This window comes from Phoca vitulina, unplaced genomic scaffold (genome assembly GCF_004348235.1).
Source record: "Phoca vitulina isolate PV1807 unplaced genomic scaffold, GSC_HSeal_1.0 scaffold90, whole genome shotgun sequence".
In the NCBI taxonomy this organism is placed as follows: Eukaryota; Metazoa; Chordata; class Mammalia; order Carnivora; family Phocidae; genus Phoca; species Phoca vitulina.
This window is the reverse complement of record NW_022589793.1, coordinates 541,765-562,555: the sequence shown is the minus strand read 5'-3', so window position 1 is coordinate 562,555 and position 20,791 is coordinate 541,765. Positions and strand designations below refer to the sequence as shown.

Genomic DNA, 20,791 nt, shown 5'->3' with positions numbered 1-20,791 from the left:
TGCAGAAGAATGAAATGGACCACTTTCTTACACCATACAAAAAATAAACTCAAAATGGATGAAAGACCTAAATGCGAGACAGGAAACATTAAAATCCTAGAGGAGAACAAAGGCAGCAACCTCTTTGACATCAGCCATAGCAACTTACTAGAGATGTCTCCAGAGACAAAGGAAACAAAAGCAAAAATCAACTGCTGGGACTTCCTTAGGATAAAAAGCTTCTGCACAGCAAAGGAAACAATCAACAAAGCTAAAAGGCAACCTTTGGAATGGGAAAAAATATTCCCAATGATATATCTGATAAAGGGTTAGTATCCAAAATCTATAAAGAACTTCTCAAACTCAACACCCAAAAAACAAATAATCCAGTTAAGAAATGGGCAGAAGACATGAATAGACACTTTTCCAAAGAAGACATCCAGATGGCTAACAGACGCATGAAAACATGCTCAACATCACCTGGCCATCAGGGAAATACAAATCAAAACCACGATGAGATACCACCTCACACCTGTCAGAATGGCTAAAATTAACAATATAAGAAACAACTGATTTTGGTGAGGATGCAGACAAAGGGGAACCCTTTTACACTGTTAGGGGGAATACAAACTGGTGCAGCCACTCTGGAAAACAATATGGAGGTGCCTCAAAAAGTTAAAAATAGAACTACCTTACGACCCAGCAATTGCACTACTAGGTATTTACCTAAAGGATACAAAAATACTGATTCAAAGGGGTACATGTACCCTGATGTTTATAGCAGCATTATCAACAATAGCCAAACTATGGAAAGAGCTCAAATGGCAATCAACTGATGAATGGGTAAAGAAGATGTGGCATATATATACAATAGAATATTATTCAGTCACCAAAAAGAATGAAATCTTGCCATTTGTAATGATGAGGATGGAGCTAGTGTGTACCATGCTAAGTGAAGTAAGTCAGTCAGAGAAAAACAAATACCAAATGATTTCACTTACGTGAAATTTAAGAAACAAAACTGATGAACATATGGGAAGGGAAATAAAAGAGAGGGAAGCCTAACATAAGAGACTCTTTAACTACAGAGAACAAACTGAGGGTAGCTAGAGGGGAGGTGGGCTGGGGATGTGCTAAATGGGTGATGGGTTTAGGAGGTCATTTGCTCTGATGAGCACTGGGTGTTATATGTACATAATGAATCATTAAATTCTATTCCTGAATCTAGTATTACACTATAGGTTAACTAAGTGGGATTTAAATAAAACTTGAAACATTAATAAATAAATGAATAAATAAATAGATATACCTTAAATCCTTATAAAAAAACAAATATCTGGCTTATTAGTATACATTAATGATATGAATGAAGTTATTGCCTCATCTGAAATGTACTGGTTGCTATGAATGACAAGTGGATCACTTGAGTAAAGTGAGAATTTTCTGGAATTGTAGTGAATTTCTCCAGTTTAACAGCCAATTGGATTACAGAGATGTATGCATGTCAAAATTCAGCAAATAAACACTTAAAATTTAAGTGTTTCATCATAATAAAATTTTATACCAAAAGAAAAATTATAGTTAAAATATGCATATCAAATTGTTTAGTAAAAAGCATACTAACATCTAAAATTAATTTTGAGATGCCTAAAAATGGGATCAATAGATATGGGACAAGTGCAGTAAAATATTAAAATAGTAGAATCTAGGTGGTAGGTGTAAGGGTATAAAATCTTTCATCCTGGATGAATGTTTGAAATTTTTTAATTTAAATTCAATTAGCCAAGGTATAGTACATCATTGGTGTTTGATATAATGCTCAATGATTCATCAGTTCAGTGTAATACCCAGTGCTCATCACATCACATGCCCTCCTTAATGCCCATCAGGCAGTTATCCCCACCCACCTCCCTTTCTGCCACCCTCAGTTTGTTTCCCAGAGTCAAGAGTCTCATATAGTTTGTCTCCCTCTCTGATTTCTTCCCAGTTTTCCCCCCTACCCCATTGTCCTCTACACTATTCCTTATGTTCCACATATGAGTGAAACCATATGATAATTGTGTTTCTCTGATTGACTTATTTCACTTAGCATAATACCCTCCAGTTCTATCCATGTCAATGTAAATGGTAGATATTCATCCTTTCTGATGGCTGAGTAATATTCCATTGTATATATGGACCACATCTTCTTTATCCATTCATCTTTTGAAGGACATCTCAGCTTCCTCCCACAGTTTGGCTATTGTGGACATTGCTGCTATGAACACTGGCATGTATGTGCCCCTTCTTTTCATTATATCTGTATCTTTGGGGGTAAATACCCAGGAGTGCAACTGCTGGGTCATAGGGTAGCTCTATTTTTAACATTCTGAGGAACCTCCATACTGTTTTCCAGAGTGGCTGTACCAACTTGCATTCCCAGCAACAGTGTAAGAGGGTTTCCCTTTCTCCACATCCTCACCAACATCTGTTGTTCCCTGTCTTGTTAATTTTAGCCATTCTGACTTGTGTAAGGTGGTATCTCATTGTGGTTTTGATTTGTATTTCCCTGATGGCAAGTGATGTTGAACATTTTTTCATGTGTCTGTTGGCCATTTGTATATCTTTGGAGAAGGGTCTGTTCATGTCTTCTGCCCATTTTTTGACTGGATTATTTGTTTTTTGGGTGTTGAGTTTGAGAAGTTCTTTACAGATCTTGGATACCAGCCCTTTACCTGTAATGTCATTTGCAAATATCTTCTTCCATTCCGTAGCATTGCCTTTTAGTTTTGTTAATTGAAAAATTTTAAATATAAAAATCCATTCATAAGAATATATATTATACATTTTACAATGAAAACTATGTAAATTGAATTAGAATGGGTTTCCTATGAAGGGGACAGGGGAATAAAAGGGAAAGTAAGACAAAAGAAAATAAAGGAATAAATAAAAAAAAAAAAAGAGGGTCTTTGCATTCATCAATGAGAACAGTATATTATGAAGAAGATGCATGTGAGATGCAAAAATAAATACTGATTTTTAAACTTTACAACAAATGATTTGTCCTTTAAGAAGAGTGTGAATTGACTATGGACTCTGAGAAACAAACTGAGGGTTCGGGGGGGGGATAGGTTAACCTGGTGATGGGTATTAAAGAGGGCACGTATTGAATGGAGGACTGGGTGTTATACGCAAACAATGAATCATGGAACACTACATCAAAAACTAATGATGTAATGTATGTTGATTAACATAACATAATAAAATTAAATTAAAAGAAGAGTGTGAATTAATCAACAACTGTGTATATAACTTAAATAACAATGATGTCAATGTTAAGAGGGTACACAGAAGCTTCAGAGTTTGATGCACAGTATCTGTGATCAGGGTGACCCTGAAAACTTACCTGTGAGAATTGATAAGGTGGTAGTCTTTCCTGCCCCATTAGGTCCCAGAAGAACAGTGATTTGTCCCTCATATACATTGAAAGATAAGTTTTTTACTGCCATGATGGTATCCTTCTCCGTTGTGAATTCCTATGAAAATAAAAAAACAAATACTACCTTTATGTCTATTATTACTGCTTATAAAGGACAGGCATGTCTATCAATTATCCAGAAAAGAACAAATGACAGAAAATTAATCTCAAAGGAGAAAAACTGAAAGCACAGAAAAGATAAAACTGTGAAAAATAAACAATATTTAAAGGTAATATATGCAGAGACCTTAGAAGTAGGTCTACAAAACTCCTACTGAACCATCTCATCCAGTCCCACTTCATTCCAGCTACTGTCTTGAGGTTGATAATGCCACAGTCTGCCCCAATCAATGTCTTCCTGCTAAGTTCCAGAATTTCATGCTGGACACCCATTATACTAGGTTTCCTTGCGGCACTCCCAACACTACTCATTAGCATATCTGAAAATGTATTCCTCCTGCCACATTCCTTACCATAACCCACACAGATGTACAGACAGAAACCTGAGACTGACTTACCTTACACATTTCCCTCTGCCTCATCTCCTAAAACTAATCACTGCTAATCAATCCATTTATTCAAAAGATATTTATTGAGGGCCTATACTATGTGGCATACATTGTATAAGGTATTATTAATACATTAATGAACAAGACCAAAACAGCTCCTGCTCTCATGAGAGAAAAATTCCAGTAGGAGAAACACACAAAAAGCAAAAACCTGTAAATGATTACCTATTGCAGTAACATTGGTAGATGGTGCTACTTTATATAAGATAGTCAAGTAAAGCTCCTTGAAGTCATAAAGTTTTTTTATTAGTTTCAGAGGTATAATTTAGGGATTCATCAGTTGCATATAACACCCAGTGCTCATTACATCAAGTGCCCTCATAAATGCCCATCACTCAATTATCCCACCTCCCCTCCAGCAGACCTCAGTTTGTTTCCTAGAGTTCAGCATCTCTTATGGTTTGCCTCCCTCTCAATCTTCGTCTTATTTTTCCTTGCCTTCCTCTATGTTATCTGTTTTGTTTCTTAAATTCCACATATGAGTGACATCATATGGTATTTTTCTCTGACTTATTTCACTTAGCATAATACCCTCTAGTTCCATCCATGACATTGCAAATGGCAAGATTTCATTCTTTTACATGGCTGAGTAAAATTCCATTGTGTGTGTGTGTGTGTGTGTGTTTGTATGTACATATACATATATATATATATATATACATACCACATCTATTTTGCCTTTTAGTTTTTTTTTTAAGATTTCATTTATTTATTTGACAGAGCGAGAGAGCACAAGCAGGGGGAACAGTAGAGAGAAGAGGGAGAAGCAGGCTCCCCACCAAGCAGGGAGCCCGATGCGGGGCTTGAACCCAGGACCCTGAGATCATGACCTGAGCTGAAGGAAGACACTTAACCATCTGAGCCACCCAGGTGCCCCGCCTTTTAGTTTTGTTAACTGTTTCCTTTGCTGTGCAAAAGCTTTTTATCCTGATGAAGTCCCAATAGTTGATTTTTTTAAGTCTCTATTTTTTAAAAATTTTTATTATGATCAGTTCATTTTTGCTTATGTTTCCCTTGCCTTTGGGGATGTGTCTAGCAAGAAGATTCTGCAGCTGAGGTAAAAGAGGTTGCTGCCTGTGTTCTCTTCTAGAATTTTGATGGATTCCTTTCTCATATTTAGGTCTTTCATCCATTTTGAGTTTATTTTTGTGCATTGTGTAAGGAAGTGGTCCAGTTTCATTCTTCTGCATGTGGTGTCCAATTTTCCCAACACTATTTGTTGAAGAGACTGTCTTCTTCCCATTGGATATCCTTTCCTGCTTTGTCGATGATTAGTTGGCCATAGAGCTGAGGGTCAATTTCCGGACTCTCTATTCTGTTCCATTGATCTATGTGTCTGTTTTTGTGCCAGTACCATACTGTCTTGATGACTACAGCTTTGTAATACAGCTTGAAGTCCAGAATTTTATGCCTCCAGCTTTGCTTTTCAAGACTGCTTTGACTATTTGGGGTCTTTTGTGGTGCCATACAAATTTTAGGATTGTTTGTTCTAGCTCTGTGGAGAAACGCTGATGGTATTTTGATAGGGATTGCATTGAATGTGTAGATTGCTTTGGGTAGCACAGACATTGTAACAATATGTGTTCTTCCAATCCATGAGCATGGAATGATTTTCCATTTTTTGTTTCTTTATTTCATAAGTGTTCTCTAGTTTTCAGAGTACAGATATTTTACCTGTTTGGTTAGGTTTATTCATTGGTATCCTACTGTTTTTGGTGCAACTGTAAATGGCACCAATTCCTTGATTTCTTTCTTCTGCCTCATTGTTAGTGTATAGAAATGCAACTAACTGCTGTGCATTGATTTATATCCTGTGACTTTGTTGAATTTCTGTATCAGTTCTAGCAATTTTTGGGTGGAGCCTTTTAGGTTTTCAACATAGAGTATCACGTTGTCGGCAAAGAGTGAGAGTTTGACTTCTTCCTTGCCAGTTTGGATGCTTTTTATTTTTTGTTTGTTTTTGTTGTCTGATTGCTGAGGCTAGGACTTCCTGTACTATGTTAAACAACAGTGGTGAGAGTGGACATTCCCATCATGCTCCTGACTTTAGGGGGAAAGCTCTCAGTTTTTCTCCATTGAGGATGATATTCACTGTGGGTTTTTCATAGATGGCTTTTAGGATATTGAGGTATGTACCTTCTATCCCTACACTGCAGAAAGTTTTTATCAAGAAAGGATGCTATATTTTGTCAAATGATTTTTCTGCATCTATTGACAGGATCATATGGTTCTTGTCCTTTCTTTTATTAATGTGGTATATCATATTGATTGATTTGCAGATGTTGAACCACCCTCACAGCCCAGGAATAAATCCCCCTTTGTCATGGTAAATAATCCTTTTAATGTGCCCATTGGATACTATTAGCTAGTATCTTGTTGAGAATTTTTGCATCCATGCTCATCAGGGATATTGGTCTGTAATTCCTTTTGGTAGGGTCTTTGGTTTTGGGATCAAGGTAATGCTGGCCTCATAGAGTTTGGAAGTTTTCTTTCCATTTCTATTTTTTTGAAACAGCTTCAGAAGAACATGTATTAATTCTGCTTTAAATGTTTGGTAGAATTCCACTGGGAGGCTATCTGGCCCTGTACTTTTGTTTGTTGGGAGATTTTTGATTACTGATTCCATTTCTTTGTTGGTTATGGGTCTGTTCAGGTTTTCTATTTCTTCCTGTTTCAGTTTTGGTAGTTTATATGTTTCTAGGAATGTCTCCATTTCTTTCAGATTACCTAATTTGTTTGCATATAATTGCTCATAATATGTTCTTATAATTGTTTGTATTTCTTTGGTGTTACTTGTGATCTCTCTTCTTTCATTCATGATTTTATTTATTAGGGTCCTTTCTCTTTTCTTTTTGATAAGTCTGGCTAGGGGTTTCTTGATCTTATTAATTTTGTCAAAGAACCAGCTCCTAGATTCATTGATCTGTTCTAATTTTTTTTATTTCTATATCATTGGATTTCTGCTCTAATCTTTATTTCTCTTTTCCTGCTGGATTTAGGCTTTATTTGCTGTTCTTTCTCCAGCTCCTTTAGGTGTAAGGTTAGATTATGCATTTGAGGCTTTTCTTGTTTCTTGAGAAAGGCCTGTATTGCTATATACTTCCCTCCTAATACCTCCTTTGCTGCATCACAAAGGTTCTGAACTGTCCTGTTTTCATTTTTATTTGTTTCCATTTATTTTTTTAAATTCCTTTAATTTCCTGGTTGACTCATTCATTCTTCAGTAGAATGCTCTTTAACCTCCATGTATTTGTGTTCCTTCCAAATTTTCTCTTGTGATTGCATTCAAGTTTTAAAGCATTGTGGTCTGAAAATATGCATGGTATAATCTCAATCTTTTTGTATCAGTTGAGACCTGATTTGTGATGCAGTATGTGATCTATTCTAGACAATGTTCCATGTGCACTAGAGATAAATGTGTATTCTGTTGCTTTAGGATGGAATGCTCTGAATATATCTGTGAAGTCCATCTGGTCCAGTGTGTCACTCAAAGCCCTTGTTTCTTGTTGATTGTTTGCTTAGATGATCTGTTCAGTGCTGTGAGTGGGGTGATAAGGTCTCCTACTATTATTGTATTATTATCAGTGTGTTTGTTTAATTTTGTTGTTAATTGGTTTATGTATTTGGCTGCTCCCAAGTTAGGGGCATAAATATTTACAACTGTTAGATCTTCTTGTTGGATAGACCTTTTTATTATGATAGCGTGTCCTTCCTCATCTCTTATTATAGTCTTTGGTTTAAAATTGAGTTTGTCTGATATAAGGATTGCTACCTCAGCTTTCTGTTGATGTCCATTAGCTTGATAAATGGTTCTCCACCCCCTCACTTTCAATTTGGAGGTGTCTTTGGGAGTAAAATGTGTCTCTTGTAGACAGCTTATTGATGGGTCTTATTTTTTTATCCAATCTGATACCCTGTGTCTTTTGATTGGAGTCTTTAGTCCATTTACATTCAGAGTAATTATTGATAGATAAGAATTTAGTGCCATTGTATTACCTGTAAAGTTGCTGTTTCTATAGATTGTCTCTGTTCCTTTCTGGTCTACATTATTTTTGGGCTCTCTCTTTGCTCAAAGGATTCCTTTTAATATTTCTTGCCAGGATGGTTTAGTGCTCACAAATTCCTTTAGTTTCTGTTTGTTCTGGAAGCTTTTTATCTTTCTATTCTAAATGACAGCCTTGCTAGATAAAGTATTCTTGGCTGCATATTTTGCCCATTTAATAGGTTAAATATATCATGCCAGTACTTTTGGGCCTGCCAGGTCTCTGTGGACAGGTCTGCTGCTAGTGTTATGTTTCTATCCTTGTAGGTTAAAGACCTCATGTCCTGTGCTGCTCTCAGGATTTTCTCTTTATCTCTGAAATTTGTAAGCTTCACTATTATATGTTGAGGTGTTGATCTATTTTTATTGATTTGGGGGGTCCTCTGTGACTCCTGGACTTGAATGATTCTTTCCTTCCCCAGGTTAGAGAAGTCCTCAGCTTCAGTTTGTTCAAATAAACCTTCTGCCCCTGCCCTCTCTATCTTCTAGGAAGGACCCCTATTATCCGGATATTATTCGCTTTATGGAATCGCTGATTTCTCAAAGTTTTCCTTCATGACCCAGTATTTGTCTTTCTCTCTTCTTCTCAGCATCTTTATTTTCCATCTTTTTGTCTCCAAATCACTGAGGCTCTCTTCTGCCTCACTTGTCCTTGCTGTTAGAGCTTCCATTTTTTTACTGCATCCCAGTAATAGCATTTTTAATTTTGTCCTGATTGGTTTTTAGTTCTTCTATTTCTTTTTTTTTTTTTTAAGATTTTATTTATTTGACAGAGACACAGTGAGAGAGGGAACACAAGCAGGGGGAGTGGGAGAGGGAGAAGCAGGCCTCCCGCCGAGCAGGGAGCCTGATGTGGGGTTCGATCCCAGGACCCTGGGATCATGACCTGAGCCAAAGGCAGACGCTTAACGACTGAGCCACCCAGGTGCCCCTAGTTCTTCTATTTCTGTAGGAAGGGATTCTCTATTGTCTTCTATGCTTTTTTCAAGCCCAGCTAGTATGTTTATAATCATTGTTTCAAATTCTAGTTCAGACATCTTATATCCATATTGATTAAATTCCTGGCAGTGAGTACCACCTCCTGTTCTTTCTTTTGTGGTGAATTTCTCCATCTGGTCATTATGTCTAAAAAAGAAGAAGAAAGAGGGAGAAAAGACAACAATACCAACAACAACAGAAAAAAATAAAACAAACCAGAAGAAAACACAAGGAAGACAAAATAAGAAAAAAAATCAAACCAGAAACAAAACAGAGCAAAATACTTGATCCTGGGTATATTTTGTTCTGCTTGTTAAAAGAAACTAGATCCCAAAATAGGAAAGAAAGAAAAGCTTACATATATGCAAAAATAAAATACAATGAACAGAAACCAAAGAAAATATCTACGTATATATATATTAGAACTTATATATAACACATATAAAAATAAAAAATAAAAAAGAATTGAAAAAATAAGAAAATAGATGAAAAAAAAACCTGAAAGACTAAAGAATAATTTAAAAAACCATGAATGCTATATACTGTTTTCCCCAAGAGCTTAAGTTTTGCAGTTCTCTGTGATCAGTAAACTTGTGTGCTAGATGGTTGTTCCTGCTGGTCTCCTGGGGGAGGGGTCTGTTGTGCTGATTATCAAGTGCCCTTGCCCTGATAGAATTGTATCTCCCTTGCCAGGAGGCCGAGCTCAGTGTAAGCAGCTCCAGATTCGATTATGTGTTACTGGTTTGTTCCCTGAAGGCTCTAAGCACCAATGGGGAGATGAAAATGATGGCACCCTGCTCTCTAGGCCCAGAGTTGAAAGTTCGTGCTGCCACTCTTCAGTGAGCCCTCACAGAAAAACAATCAATCACTTTTGTCTCCCTGGTTTGCATCCAACTCTGTGTTCACTCAGCCCGTGACTGATCATTTTTATCTCTGGCACACGACTAAGTTTCAAGTCGCCAAATTTTACAGACTCCTGTGGCGTGGACCAGTGCTGTTCCTCCCAGGGGAGGCAGGGAGAGAGGGGTATCTTTCCATGCTTCTCCCTTTTGCTGGGCCCCTGTCCAGACAGTGGTCATGCACATGCAACAGTGCAGCAGTTCACAGTTTATGGCAACACTGAGCAGAAAGCTGGCTCCTAAACTGGCTGTTTTCAGCTGGCTTCCCTGTTCCTTTGCCTGGGAACTCTGCTGCACTAAGGCACCTCCTGTAATTCTTGGACCCCAGGCAGCCTCAGCCCACACTGTCCCATGTGGGATTATGCCCCACTTCGCCGCCTGAGCACCTCTGAGCCAGGGACAACCCCTACTGTAGCAGACTTCTAAAAGTTCCGCTTTTGCATTTTGCTGCTTGTAATACTTTTGGTAGCCTCCTTAAAGCGGCTCCCTCCCCTCACAGTATCCTCCGATATATCTTCCCTGATTAAAGTCTCTGCATCTCCTACCTTCCAAAAAGTGGTCGCTTTTCTATTTGTAGAATTGCAGCATTTCTTTTCTCAGATCTCCAATTGATTTCACAGGTGCTCAAAATGATTTGATAATTATCTAGCTGAATTCCAGGAACCTGATGAATTTAGGGTCCCCTACTCCTCCGTCATCTTAACTCTTCTCTGAAGTCATAAAGTTTTTAAGCTACAAACTGAAATTTAGCATGCTCAAGGAGCTAATAAAAATACAGTCTTCTCCAACATGAAAAGATCTTGGAAGTTAGAGGCGAGTGGGTGGTTCAGTTGGTTAAGCATCTGACTTCAGCTCAGGTCATGATCTCAGGGTCCTGGGATCAAGTCCTGCTTAGGGCTCCATGCTCAGCAGGGAGTTTGCTTCTCCCTGTCCCTTGCCCCTGCCCCTCTCATGCTCTCTCTCTCTCAAATAAATAAATAAATAAATAAATTCTTTTAAAAAGTTCTTAGAAGTTCTAAGTCTCATTCTCTGACAAAGTGCTGAATAAACTGAAAGCAGTAATTCTTAGATCCATTGGCGCTGAGGTCACAGGAGAAACGAATGCCTCAAAAATTGGAATGCTGGCAAATCACATCTCACGGGGAGCAGAAGCCACTGGAGCCAGTAACTCATAAGACCACTTAAATAGTGACTGACAAATTCCTGATGGCTGAATGTGGGCTAGTGTGAAAGTAAAAAACTCCTGGAAAACAAGTTTTAGGAAGTCTGCAGACTTTTATGAGTTTACCTTCCAAGAGGCTCACCAGGTTTTCATGGTGAAGATTAGAGGAAAACATCCTTGGGCTTCCAGGAAGGGGACATGGGGGAAGTAGCAATTTTGAAATACCTCAGGGCAAGATAAACAACTTTTCAATATGTCCAACTGTCTGTTCTCAGCAACAATGGCCTGTCCTCAAGGGAAGCTCCTTTATCAGAGCCTCGCAGACATGTGGGAAAGTGAAATACCCAACTCCATCCCTGTAACCTTCCTGTCTCAACTAAGGAGGTGCATGAGAACTGATGAGCTCTGGGGAAGGTCAGAGCCCAGGGGCACAGGCATACTAAAAGACTGAGACGTAGTCTGATGATTACAGAACACTTTTCCTCCTCACCACTTTTCACCTCACCACCTCATCAGTAGGGCTCATATATAATAATGGGATTAGAGAAGATAGAACCACAAGGCTCAAACTATTTAAGGGGTCTCTAGGAAAACGCAAAGACAAAAGAGGGCAAGAAAAAACAAGGACACTAGAGGAAAGTAAAGCCTCTAACAACTATAAAACTTAAGTAAACAGTAAATACAGACTAATTCCTTTTTTTAAAATTTTTTTATTGTTATGTTAATCACCATACATTACATCATTAGTTTTAGATATAGTGTTCCATGATTCATTGTTTGTGCATAACACCCAGTGCTCCATGCAGAACGTGCCCTCCTCAATACCCATCACCAGGCTAACCCATCCTCCCACCCCCCTCCCCTCTAGAACCCTCAGTTTGTTTTTCAGAGTCCATCGTCTCTCATGGTTCTTCTCCCCCTCCGATATCCCCCGCTTCATTCTTCCCTTCCTGCTACATTCTTCTTCTTCTTTTTTTCTTAATACAGACTAATTCCTAACCAGACAAAAATGAAAGCTCATACTTAAAGAATAATTACATCAGTTCTATTAACCAATACATGATGTCTGGTTTTTATTAAAAAATTAAAAGGCAAGGGAAAACACAGTCTGAATGGAATATAGGAAATAGCCAGATATATATATGGCAGAGATTTTGAAACTACCAGACTGGTAATATAAAATAACTATGTTTAATATGCTAAGGTCTCAGACAAAATGAAGAACAAATGTGTAATTTAAGCAGAGAGATGAAAACCCTAATAGAGAATCAAAAGGAAATGTCAGAAATCAAAAATATTATAACAGAAATGAAAAATACCTTTAATGAGCTTATCAGTGAACTGGAAAGAATCAGTAAGCTTGAAGATACACTAATAGAAACATTTCAAACTGAAATAAAAAGAAAAAAAAAGAATGAAAATAACCAGAACAGCATATCCAAGAACTGTGGGAAAAATACACAAGGGTAGCAAGCATACATGGATTGTTAGAAGAAGAGAGAAAGGAGCAGAAATATCTGAAGCAATATGACTGAGAATTTTCTGAACTAATGATAGACATCAAATTACAGATCTAGGAAACTCAGAGAACACTAAGCAGGACTAATGTTAAAAAACCCAGACCTGGACATATCATATTTAAACTACCAAAGACTAAGTAATAAAAATCTTTAAAAACAAAGATTTTGAAAGCATCTGGGGGTGGAAGTGTCAAGAACCTTACTTATTGAGCAATATAGATAAAATTAGACTAGACTACTCTAGATGGGCAAAAAAGGAGGGACAGACAAAACAAGCAACAAAGAACAAATGCAACAAATGTAAGACAGTTGTAATACTGTAGACATTTATTCAACTATATTAATAATCACTTTACACGATAATGGACTAAATACACCAATTAAGAGACTTGACAAGGTAGATTTTTTAAAAAGATGCAACTATATATTACCTACAAGAAATCCACTTAAAATACAAAGACATAGAAAGATTAAAATTAAAGGAATGGAGAAAGATATATTATGGTGCACTAATAAAAAATCTGGAGTAGCTATATTAATTTTAGACAAAACAGACTTCAGAACAAGGAAAATTATCAGAGATAAGGAGAGGCATTACCAGAATGATGTCAGCAAGACAGTAGAATAAAAGGTCCTCTGCTCTCCTCCCCCCCACCACACATAAACAGATTTAGCAACTACCCATGGACAAGAACGGCACTGTGAGATTTCTGGAGCTCAGAGGTAAGGTTCCAGCACCCTGGTGGAGCACAGAAACTGAGGGAAAAAGAAGCAGTTTCACTCTGCCCACATTGCCTCTCCTCCAAGTCAACACAGAACAGCATCAAGAAGGATTCCTTCAGCCCACAATTTCTCCAGTGGCAGAAAGGGAGAAAGAGGTAGACATCCAACTTCCCCAGGTTTCTGTCTTTCCCACTTCTATCTTGCCTCACATGGAATGCCAGGGGAACTGACACAGCTAGACCACCAGGCAAGAGCTGGGACCAAAGAGAAGGGGTAAAGGCTCTCAGGTGGTGGCACTGCTGGATCTCATTGGTAGTTCCACGGTTCCCATCGGATAGCCCTGCCTAGCCACAAAGTCTCACTGGTAGATCCTCCTGCAAACAGAGGCCCCCCAGCCAATCCTGTCAAACAACAGAGCCCCTTCCAGCAATCCTATGGGATTGCAGAGGCCAGGCAGCCCTCCATGGCCAGAAAGCACCGCCAGCCAACCCCGCTAGACTACAGTCCCACTAGGCTGCAGACCACCAGCAATGGGCCCTGCCTGACCACAGACCCTGCAGTTCTCATACAACGGTACACCCCATGAGCCCCAACAGTAAGCCACATCTGCCCATGGGCCCCACAAACTGGCCCACCCAGAATCCCAGGCTAGGCTGACTGGCAAATGTCTTTTCTTGCCAAAGGCAGTCTGTAAAGAATCGAGATAACTTCTTCTTAAATGTGCAGATACCAAGGCAAAGTTACAGGGATCATGAAAGATCAAGAAAACATGACACCGCTAATAAAGCCCCAGTAGCCAAGCCTAAAGAAATAGAGATTATGAACTGCCTGACAAAAAATTCAAAAATAATCATACAAAAGAAAGAAGCTTAGTGGACTACAGGAGAACCCAGATATACAACTAGACAAAAACAATACATCAACAAATGAGAAGTTCAGCAAAGAGAGAAGCCATGAAAAAACAAAAATCCTACAGCTGAAGAATACAATGACTGAATTGAAAAAAAAAATCAATAGAAAGCTTCAACAGCAGACTCAATCAAGCTGAAGAAAGACTTAGGAAACTCAAATACAGGTCATTTGAAATTATCCAGTCAGAGAAGCAAAAAGCAAATGAAAAATAATGAAGAAATACTATGGGACATATAAGACACCATGAAAAGAAACGCCATATTCATTAACAGAGTCATGGAAGTAGAAGAGATAGAGAAAGGGCTAGAAAGTTTATTTGAAGAAAACTGGCTGAAAATTTCCCAGCTCTGGGGATAGAAATGAACATCTAGATTCATAAAGCTTAAAAATGCCCAAATAGGTTCAACCAAAGAAGTCTACATAAAGACACATTAAAATTACATTGTCAGCTCTTTTTCATGGCACCTCAGAGGCGGTAGCCTGTTTCAGGATGAAGCTGAACATCTCTTTCCCAGCTACTGGCTGCCAGAAACTCACTGAAGTGGACGATGAACATAAACTTCGTACCTTTTATAAGAAGTGTATGGCCACAGAAGTTGCTGCTGATGCTCTGGAGGGCTGCCTGGCCTCTGCAATCCCACAGGATTGCCGGAGGGGCTGCTGCTGCTGCTGCTGATGCTCTGGGTGAAGAATGGAAGGGTTATGTGGTCCGAATCAGTGGTGGCAATGACAAACAAGGCTTCCTCATGAAGCAGGGTGTCTTGACCCATGGCCGTGTCCGCCTGCTGCTGAGTAAGGGGCATTCCTGCTATAGACCAAGGAGGACTGGAGAGAGAAAGTGCAAATCTGTTCGGGGTTGCACTGTGGATGTCAATCTCAGTGTTCTCAACTTGGTCATTGTAAAAAAAGGGGAGAAGGATATTCCTGGACTCACTGATACTACTGTGCCTCTTCACCTGGGGCCCAAAAGAGCCAGCAGAATCCGCAAACTTTTCAATCTCTCTAAAGAAGATGATGTCCGCCAGTATGTTGTGAGAAAGCCCCTAAACAAAGAAGGTAAGAAACCTAGAACCAAAGTGCCTAAGATTCAGCGTCTTGTTACTCCACGTGTCCTCCAGCACAAACGGCGGTGTATTGCTTTGAAGAAGCAGCACACTGAGAAAATTAAGGAAGAGGCTGCAGAATATGCTAAACTTTTGGCCAAGAGAATGAAGGAGGCCACAGAAAAACGCCAGGAACAGATTGCCAAGAGACAGAGGCTGTCCTCTCTGAGAGCTTCTACCTCTAAGTCTGAGTCCAGTCAAAAATGAGATTTTCTAAGAGTCACAAATAAATAAGATCAGACATCAAAAAAAAAATTACATTGTCAAAAGTCAAAGACAAAGAGAATTTTCAAAGCTCCAAAAGAAAACTAAGTCCTCATATACAAGGGAACCCACATAAGACTATCAGTGGATTTCTGATAAGAAATCCTGCAGGCCAGGAGACAATAGGATGATATATATTCAAAGTACTCAAGGAAAAAACTACAAACCAACAATACTCTACTTAGCAAATCTGTCCTTCAAAAATAAAGGAGAGGTGAAGGCTTTCTCTGTTAAACAAAAGCTGAGCAAGTTCACCACCACTAGACTTTCCTTACAAGAGGTGATAAAGGAAATTCTTCACGTTGAGATGAATCAATGTTAAAGAGCAACACGAAAGCATAGGAAAATACAAATATCATTGGTAAAGGTAAATATACAGACAAACACAGAATATAATAATACTGTAACAGTGGTACATAATCACTTTTAAACAGTATAAAAGTGAAAAACACAAAATGATTAAGAGTAACTATAATTGCAAAATTTGTTAGTGGATACACAATACAGAAAGAAGTAAACACTGACATTAATAACAAAGTGTGGGGAAGGAATAAAAGTGTAGAACTGTTGGATACAATTAAGGTTAAGGTGTTATCAGCTTAAAATAGATGTCATAATTATAAGGTTCAATGCAGCTTCATGGTAACAACAAAGAAAAACTTAAAATAGGCACATAAAAGAAAAGAGAAAAAAACAAAGCATATCACTACGAAAAAAATCATCAAACCAAAAAAAAAGTAGACAGCAAAAGAAGAGAGGACAAGAGAACCATAAAACAGTCAGAAAACAACAAAGTGGCAGTAGTAAAACCTGACTTATCAATAGTTACTTTAAATGTAAATGGACTGAACTCACCAATCAAAAGACCTGGAATGACTGAATGGATTTAAAAAAAAAAAAAAGACCCAACTAAATGCCGTCTATAAGAGATTCACATATATTTAAAGACACACATGGGCTGAAAGTGAAGGGATAGAAAAATATATACCATACAAATGGTAACCAAAAGAAAGAAGAGGTGGCTATACTTGTATCAGATAAAATAGACTTTAAGTCAAAAACAGTCACAAAAAACAAAGAGGGTGATTATATACACATAGAAGGATCAATTCAACCAGAGATATTGCAATTATAAGTATATGTGCACCCAACATCAAGCCACCTAAATATATAAAGCAAATATCAACATATCTGAAGGAAGAAGTAGGCAGCAATACAATAATAACAGTAGGAGACATCAATAGTCCACTTTTTTTTTTAATATTTTAAAAATTTATTTATTTGAGAGAGACACACACAGAGAGAACAAGAGCGGAGGGAGGGGCAGTGGGAGAGGGAGATGCAGACTCCCTGCTGAGCAGGGAGCCTGATGGGGGGCTTGATCCCAAGAACCTGGGATCATGACCTGAGCCAAAGGCAGATGCTTAACCAACTGAGTCACCCAGGTGCCCCTCTATCAGTAATTACTTTAAAAGGCCTACATAGGGGCACTTAATTGATCCAAATAAACTAATATACCCAGGAACACCTCCTCACCAAAAGTTTGGACAAAGAAGAATTCAGCCAAATAGTCTAATGCATAACTGGTAGAACAAGTAAAACCACAACTGTAAACATAAATTAATATTTACACATCAAATCATCACAGTTCCAGCTAGACATTAGCTCTTATAGTGGGAGAAATGTAAAAGACAGCATTATCATAATACAAAACTGGATTCCATTCTGAAGAAATGAGAAAGAAACAAATGGATTTTTATTTTATTTGCACATCTTTCATTTTCATTTTGTTAAATAATTAATGTGCTGAATACAACTTTTATTAACATCTTATGGTGGGGGGTAGGGCCATGGCCAGTGAAAACATTTACTATACACTATAAATTAACTTTCAGCTGCACTGGGAAAAAGAGACTTATAAAACAGTAGCTTGTACATGGGGCGCCTGGGTGGCTCAGTCGGTTAAGCGTCTGCCTTCAGCTCAGGTCATGGTCCCAGGGTCCTGGGATCGAGCCCCGCATCGGGCTCTCCCTCCCCTCGGAGAGTCTGCTTCTCCCTCTCCTCCCCGCTCGTGCTGTCTCTTGCTCTCTCTCTCTCTTTCTCTCTCTCAAATAAATAAATAAAATCTTTATTTTTAATTTTTTTTAATTTTTTTATGTTTTAATTATGTTCAATTATAAAATCTTAAAAAAAAAAAAAACACAGTACCTTGTACAGATGTTGAATACTGATACCAGCCACCAAATCAACAGGTTCATCTTCAAAATAATCACTTCTAGTTATATCAATAATTTGATTATCTTCTTTCTTCTTAATGCTTAAAGATTTACCAAACCAGTAGGATTTCTAAGAAAAGACCAAAACCATAGTCATCATGATTTCAGGGAAAAATGAAATGCTCTTAACACTTTGGCTCATTTCACTTTGGTTTTGAGATGGGTTGAAGCACATAAATTGAAACAAAATTTGGACGCAAACTGCCTAGAATGTGAACTTCTACACAATAAGCACAAAACCTGTTATTTAAAATCTCACTGTCCAAGAAGAAAGACAAAATAAAATCTACTTTAAAATGGCTCAGTGAAAAGCATTCTATCACTCTAAGTCAAGTGTCTTGATTTGGTCATGCAATATACAGCTAGATCCCTGGAGATTCCTAACACATTTTCAATGAGTCTGAGTTCAAAATTCTTTTTCATAAAGTTCAAAATTCTTTTTCATAAAATTCTTTTTCATAAATACTTTTAAAAATACATTATTCGTCTTTCTACTGCATTGATATTTTCATTGGTGGTGTAAAATCAATGTTGAATAAAATGCCTGGTGCTTTAACATAAATCAAATTAGTAGCATAAAACTGTAATAAGCAGTCACCATCTTCTTCACCACCAGACACAGTAAAAAAATAAATAAAATAAATAAGTACATAAAACTATTTCGCGTAATTGTGTCTTTTATGGAAAAGTAAAAATAACTTGTTAAGTCTCATTCCTTGAATATGATTTTTTAAAATATTCTGTGTGATAAAATGGAAAATACAAATAAAGCATCTCTATAGCAAATGAAAATATAATGGAAGCTCTGAGAAAAATTACTTGTGTCACTGTTTGAGTTGTGAACTAGCCACTTGTTTCATGGATTACCACTTTTTTTGGAAAGAATGACAGACATAAGAATTATGTTTCTTTAGACCTGGACATCTAGCAGACATTTTCTGGAAAATTAATGATGAGGTATTATTATCTCAAAGAAATGAACTGACAATATTTGCTGCTAATGATAAAACTGGAACTTTCAAGTGAAAATTAGAATTTTGAAAAACTGATATCCACTACTGTGTGACAAATTTACAATTTTTAAAAACTATCATGATAACATCATGTTGATATTAATAAATGTGATGCTTTGATAATGTATGATGAAATGTGTCATCACTTGGAAGGTATGTATCAGTGAACCAATATTTTTCAAATAACCAAAATATGATGTTAACCATTTATGCATGGTTAAAGATCTATTCAAATCACAGGATACACCAATGAATATTATTATGAAACAGAATAAGAAATGTTTGTTAAATGTGTTTTCAGATTCCAAACTTCAACTAACTGCAGGAAAATTATCATTAGTTGAGTTTTGGTGAAGTACCAAAGAATACCCAAATTTGCTTAAAAGGCTACTGAAATACTCCTCCATTTTTCAACTACATATCTGTATGAGGCTGTATTTTCTCCATATATTTTAAGCAAAAACACATCATGCAAAAGATTAAATGCAGAGCCAGATATACACTCTCCAATGAGAATCTAGTCATCTTTTATTAAGTAAATAGAAAAGATATTTGAAAGAAATATAAAACAGGCCACTCTTCTAATATTTTTAAATTTTGAAAAAAAGCTATTGTCACCAAAATGTTGACTTCAACATGCAATGGGTTTATTAGTGATATATTTAAATGAGTTGATAAATATCTTCAAGATTTCTGTTTTAATATCCAAATATGGTTAATATTGATAGATAAAACCCATATTAACCACAGCTCTTTGGGGTGCTCAATAATTCTTAGGAGTATAAAGGATTTCTGAGACAAGAGTTTGGGAACCACTTGCTTTGAACCATAGAACAATAAAGAAGGGGACTGAAAACAGACTAAGATAGAGATGCTCTCCACTTTGCTATGGCTTTGATTCTAAGTAATTTGGGCTAATAGTGGAAAAAAGCAGATGGTGATAAACCAGATATGAGACACAATTCATCTCCTTCTCACTAGGATCTAAGGACCCCACCACATATTCATTCAGACGGAGATTTTTTTTTTTTTCTGTAGAAAGCCATTTGATTCTATTATATATGGCACAAAGTTAACTTGTAATGGCTTTAGTTCAGAAAGAATAAAAACTGTATTAGTATCAGAAGATAGGAGCACCACAGGGAAGGTGTTCAAGGTAATAATGTTCACTGTTTGACAAACTAAATACAAAAGAACTGGGGCTTCTCTCAATAATAGAATCATTAGAACTTACCTGCACAAAGAAATACCATGGCTTGGGCACACCATACTTCCCTGGAAAGACAGCATCTATATACCAGGTCATAAGGCCAAACAAGAAAGCATCAAATAAAAGCATTCCCATAATATGAGCAAAACTAAGGTCATCATCTGGGTTCACTGGTGACAGGATGTTATTCCACTGGACACCATACTCTGAAACATAGTAGCGGACAGTTAGTTACTTGAGGTGCCCAACTGTGACTAGAACAAAGTTATCCAGCTGCTTCATCATTAAACAACAAGAATGTACTGGTATTCTCTGGAGAGAGGTACTATTTGCTATTCACTGATACTTTGAAATTCAGGCTGTCTGAGAGGATAATAAAGTAAGTAATGGTACAACTTGCCTCTTCCTACAGCCAAACTCAACTAAACAAAACTAAACAGTCACCAAAAGTCCATAAAGTAAGCTTTAAAGCCATAAACAGACCTACTGGTTGGGATGGTAGCCCTATTCCTCTATTCTCTTTCATGCGAATCTCCACTGAAATAACCAGCAAGATATATAAATTTGGAAATACATTCATCAATATAAAAATAAGGTTTGGCTTCTAGTTTCTGGTCTGGCGTGTAAGGAGCTCAGGAGTCACCACTCCATCCTAACAAGAAGTAAAAAGGTAAACTGAAAAAT

General features: G+C 37.4%; 2 protein-coding genes across 2 annotated transcripts in view; one reads left to right on the top strand and one right to left on the bottom strand.

Moving 5' to 3' along the window:
* Positions 1 to 20,791, bottom strand: part of LOC116626773 (ATP-binding cassette sub-family A member 3-like) — a 177,460-nt gene that overhangs the window by 99,412 nt on the left and 57,257 nt on the right. The window contains exons 9-11 of the mRNA XM_032396276.1: positions 20,132 to 20,313; positions 17,817 to 17,954; positions 3,365 to 3,494 (exon numbers count right to left, since the gene is read on the bottom strand). Of these exons, the coding sequence (XP_032252167.1) occupies positions 3,365 to 3,494; positions 17,817 to 17,954; positions 20,132 to 20,313 (450 nt within the window). The remainder of the gene's footprint in view (positions 1 to 3,364; positions 3,495 to 17,816; positions 17,955 to 20,131; positions 20,314 to 20,791) is intronic.
* LOC116626770 (40S ribosomal protein S6-like) lies at positions 14,732 to 15,551 on the top strand. The gene is made up of 2 exons (XM_032396274.1): positions 14,732 to 14,838; positions 14,909 to 15,551. Exons 1-2 carry the CDS (start codon positions 14,732 to 14,734, stop codon positions 15,549 to 15,551), a joined length of 750 nt encoding a protein of 249 aa, XP_032252165.1.

Excerpts from the sequence above, each read along its gene's own strand:
- LOC116626770 (XM_032396274.1), top strand. The coding sequence starts at position 14,732 with ATGAAGCTGAACATCTCTTTCCCAGCTACTGGCTGCCAGAAACTCACT. Across the intron at positions 14,839-14,908 it reads AAGTGTATGGCCACAGAAGT|TGCTGCTGATGCTCTGGGTG; the intron begins TGCTGCTGATGC and ends GGCTGCTGCTGC.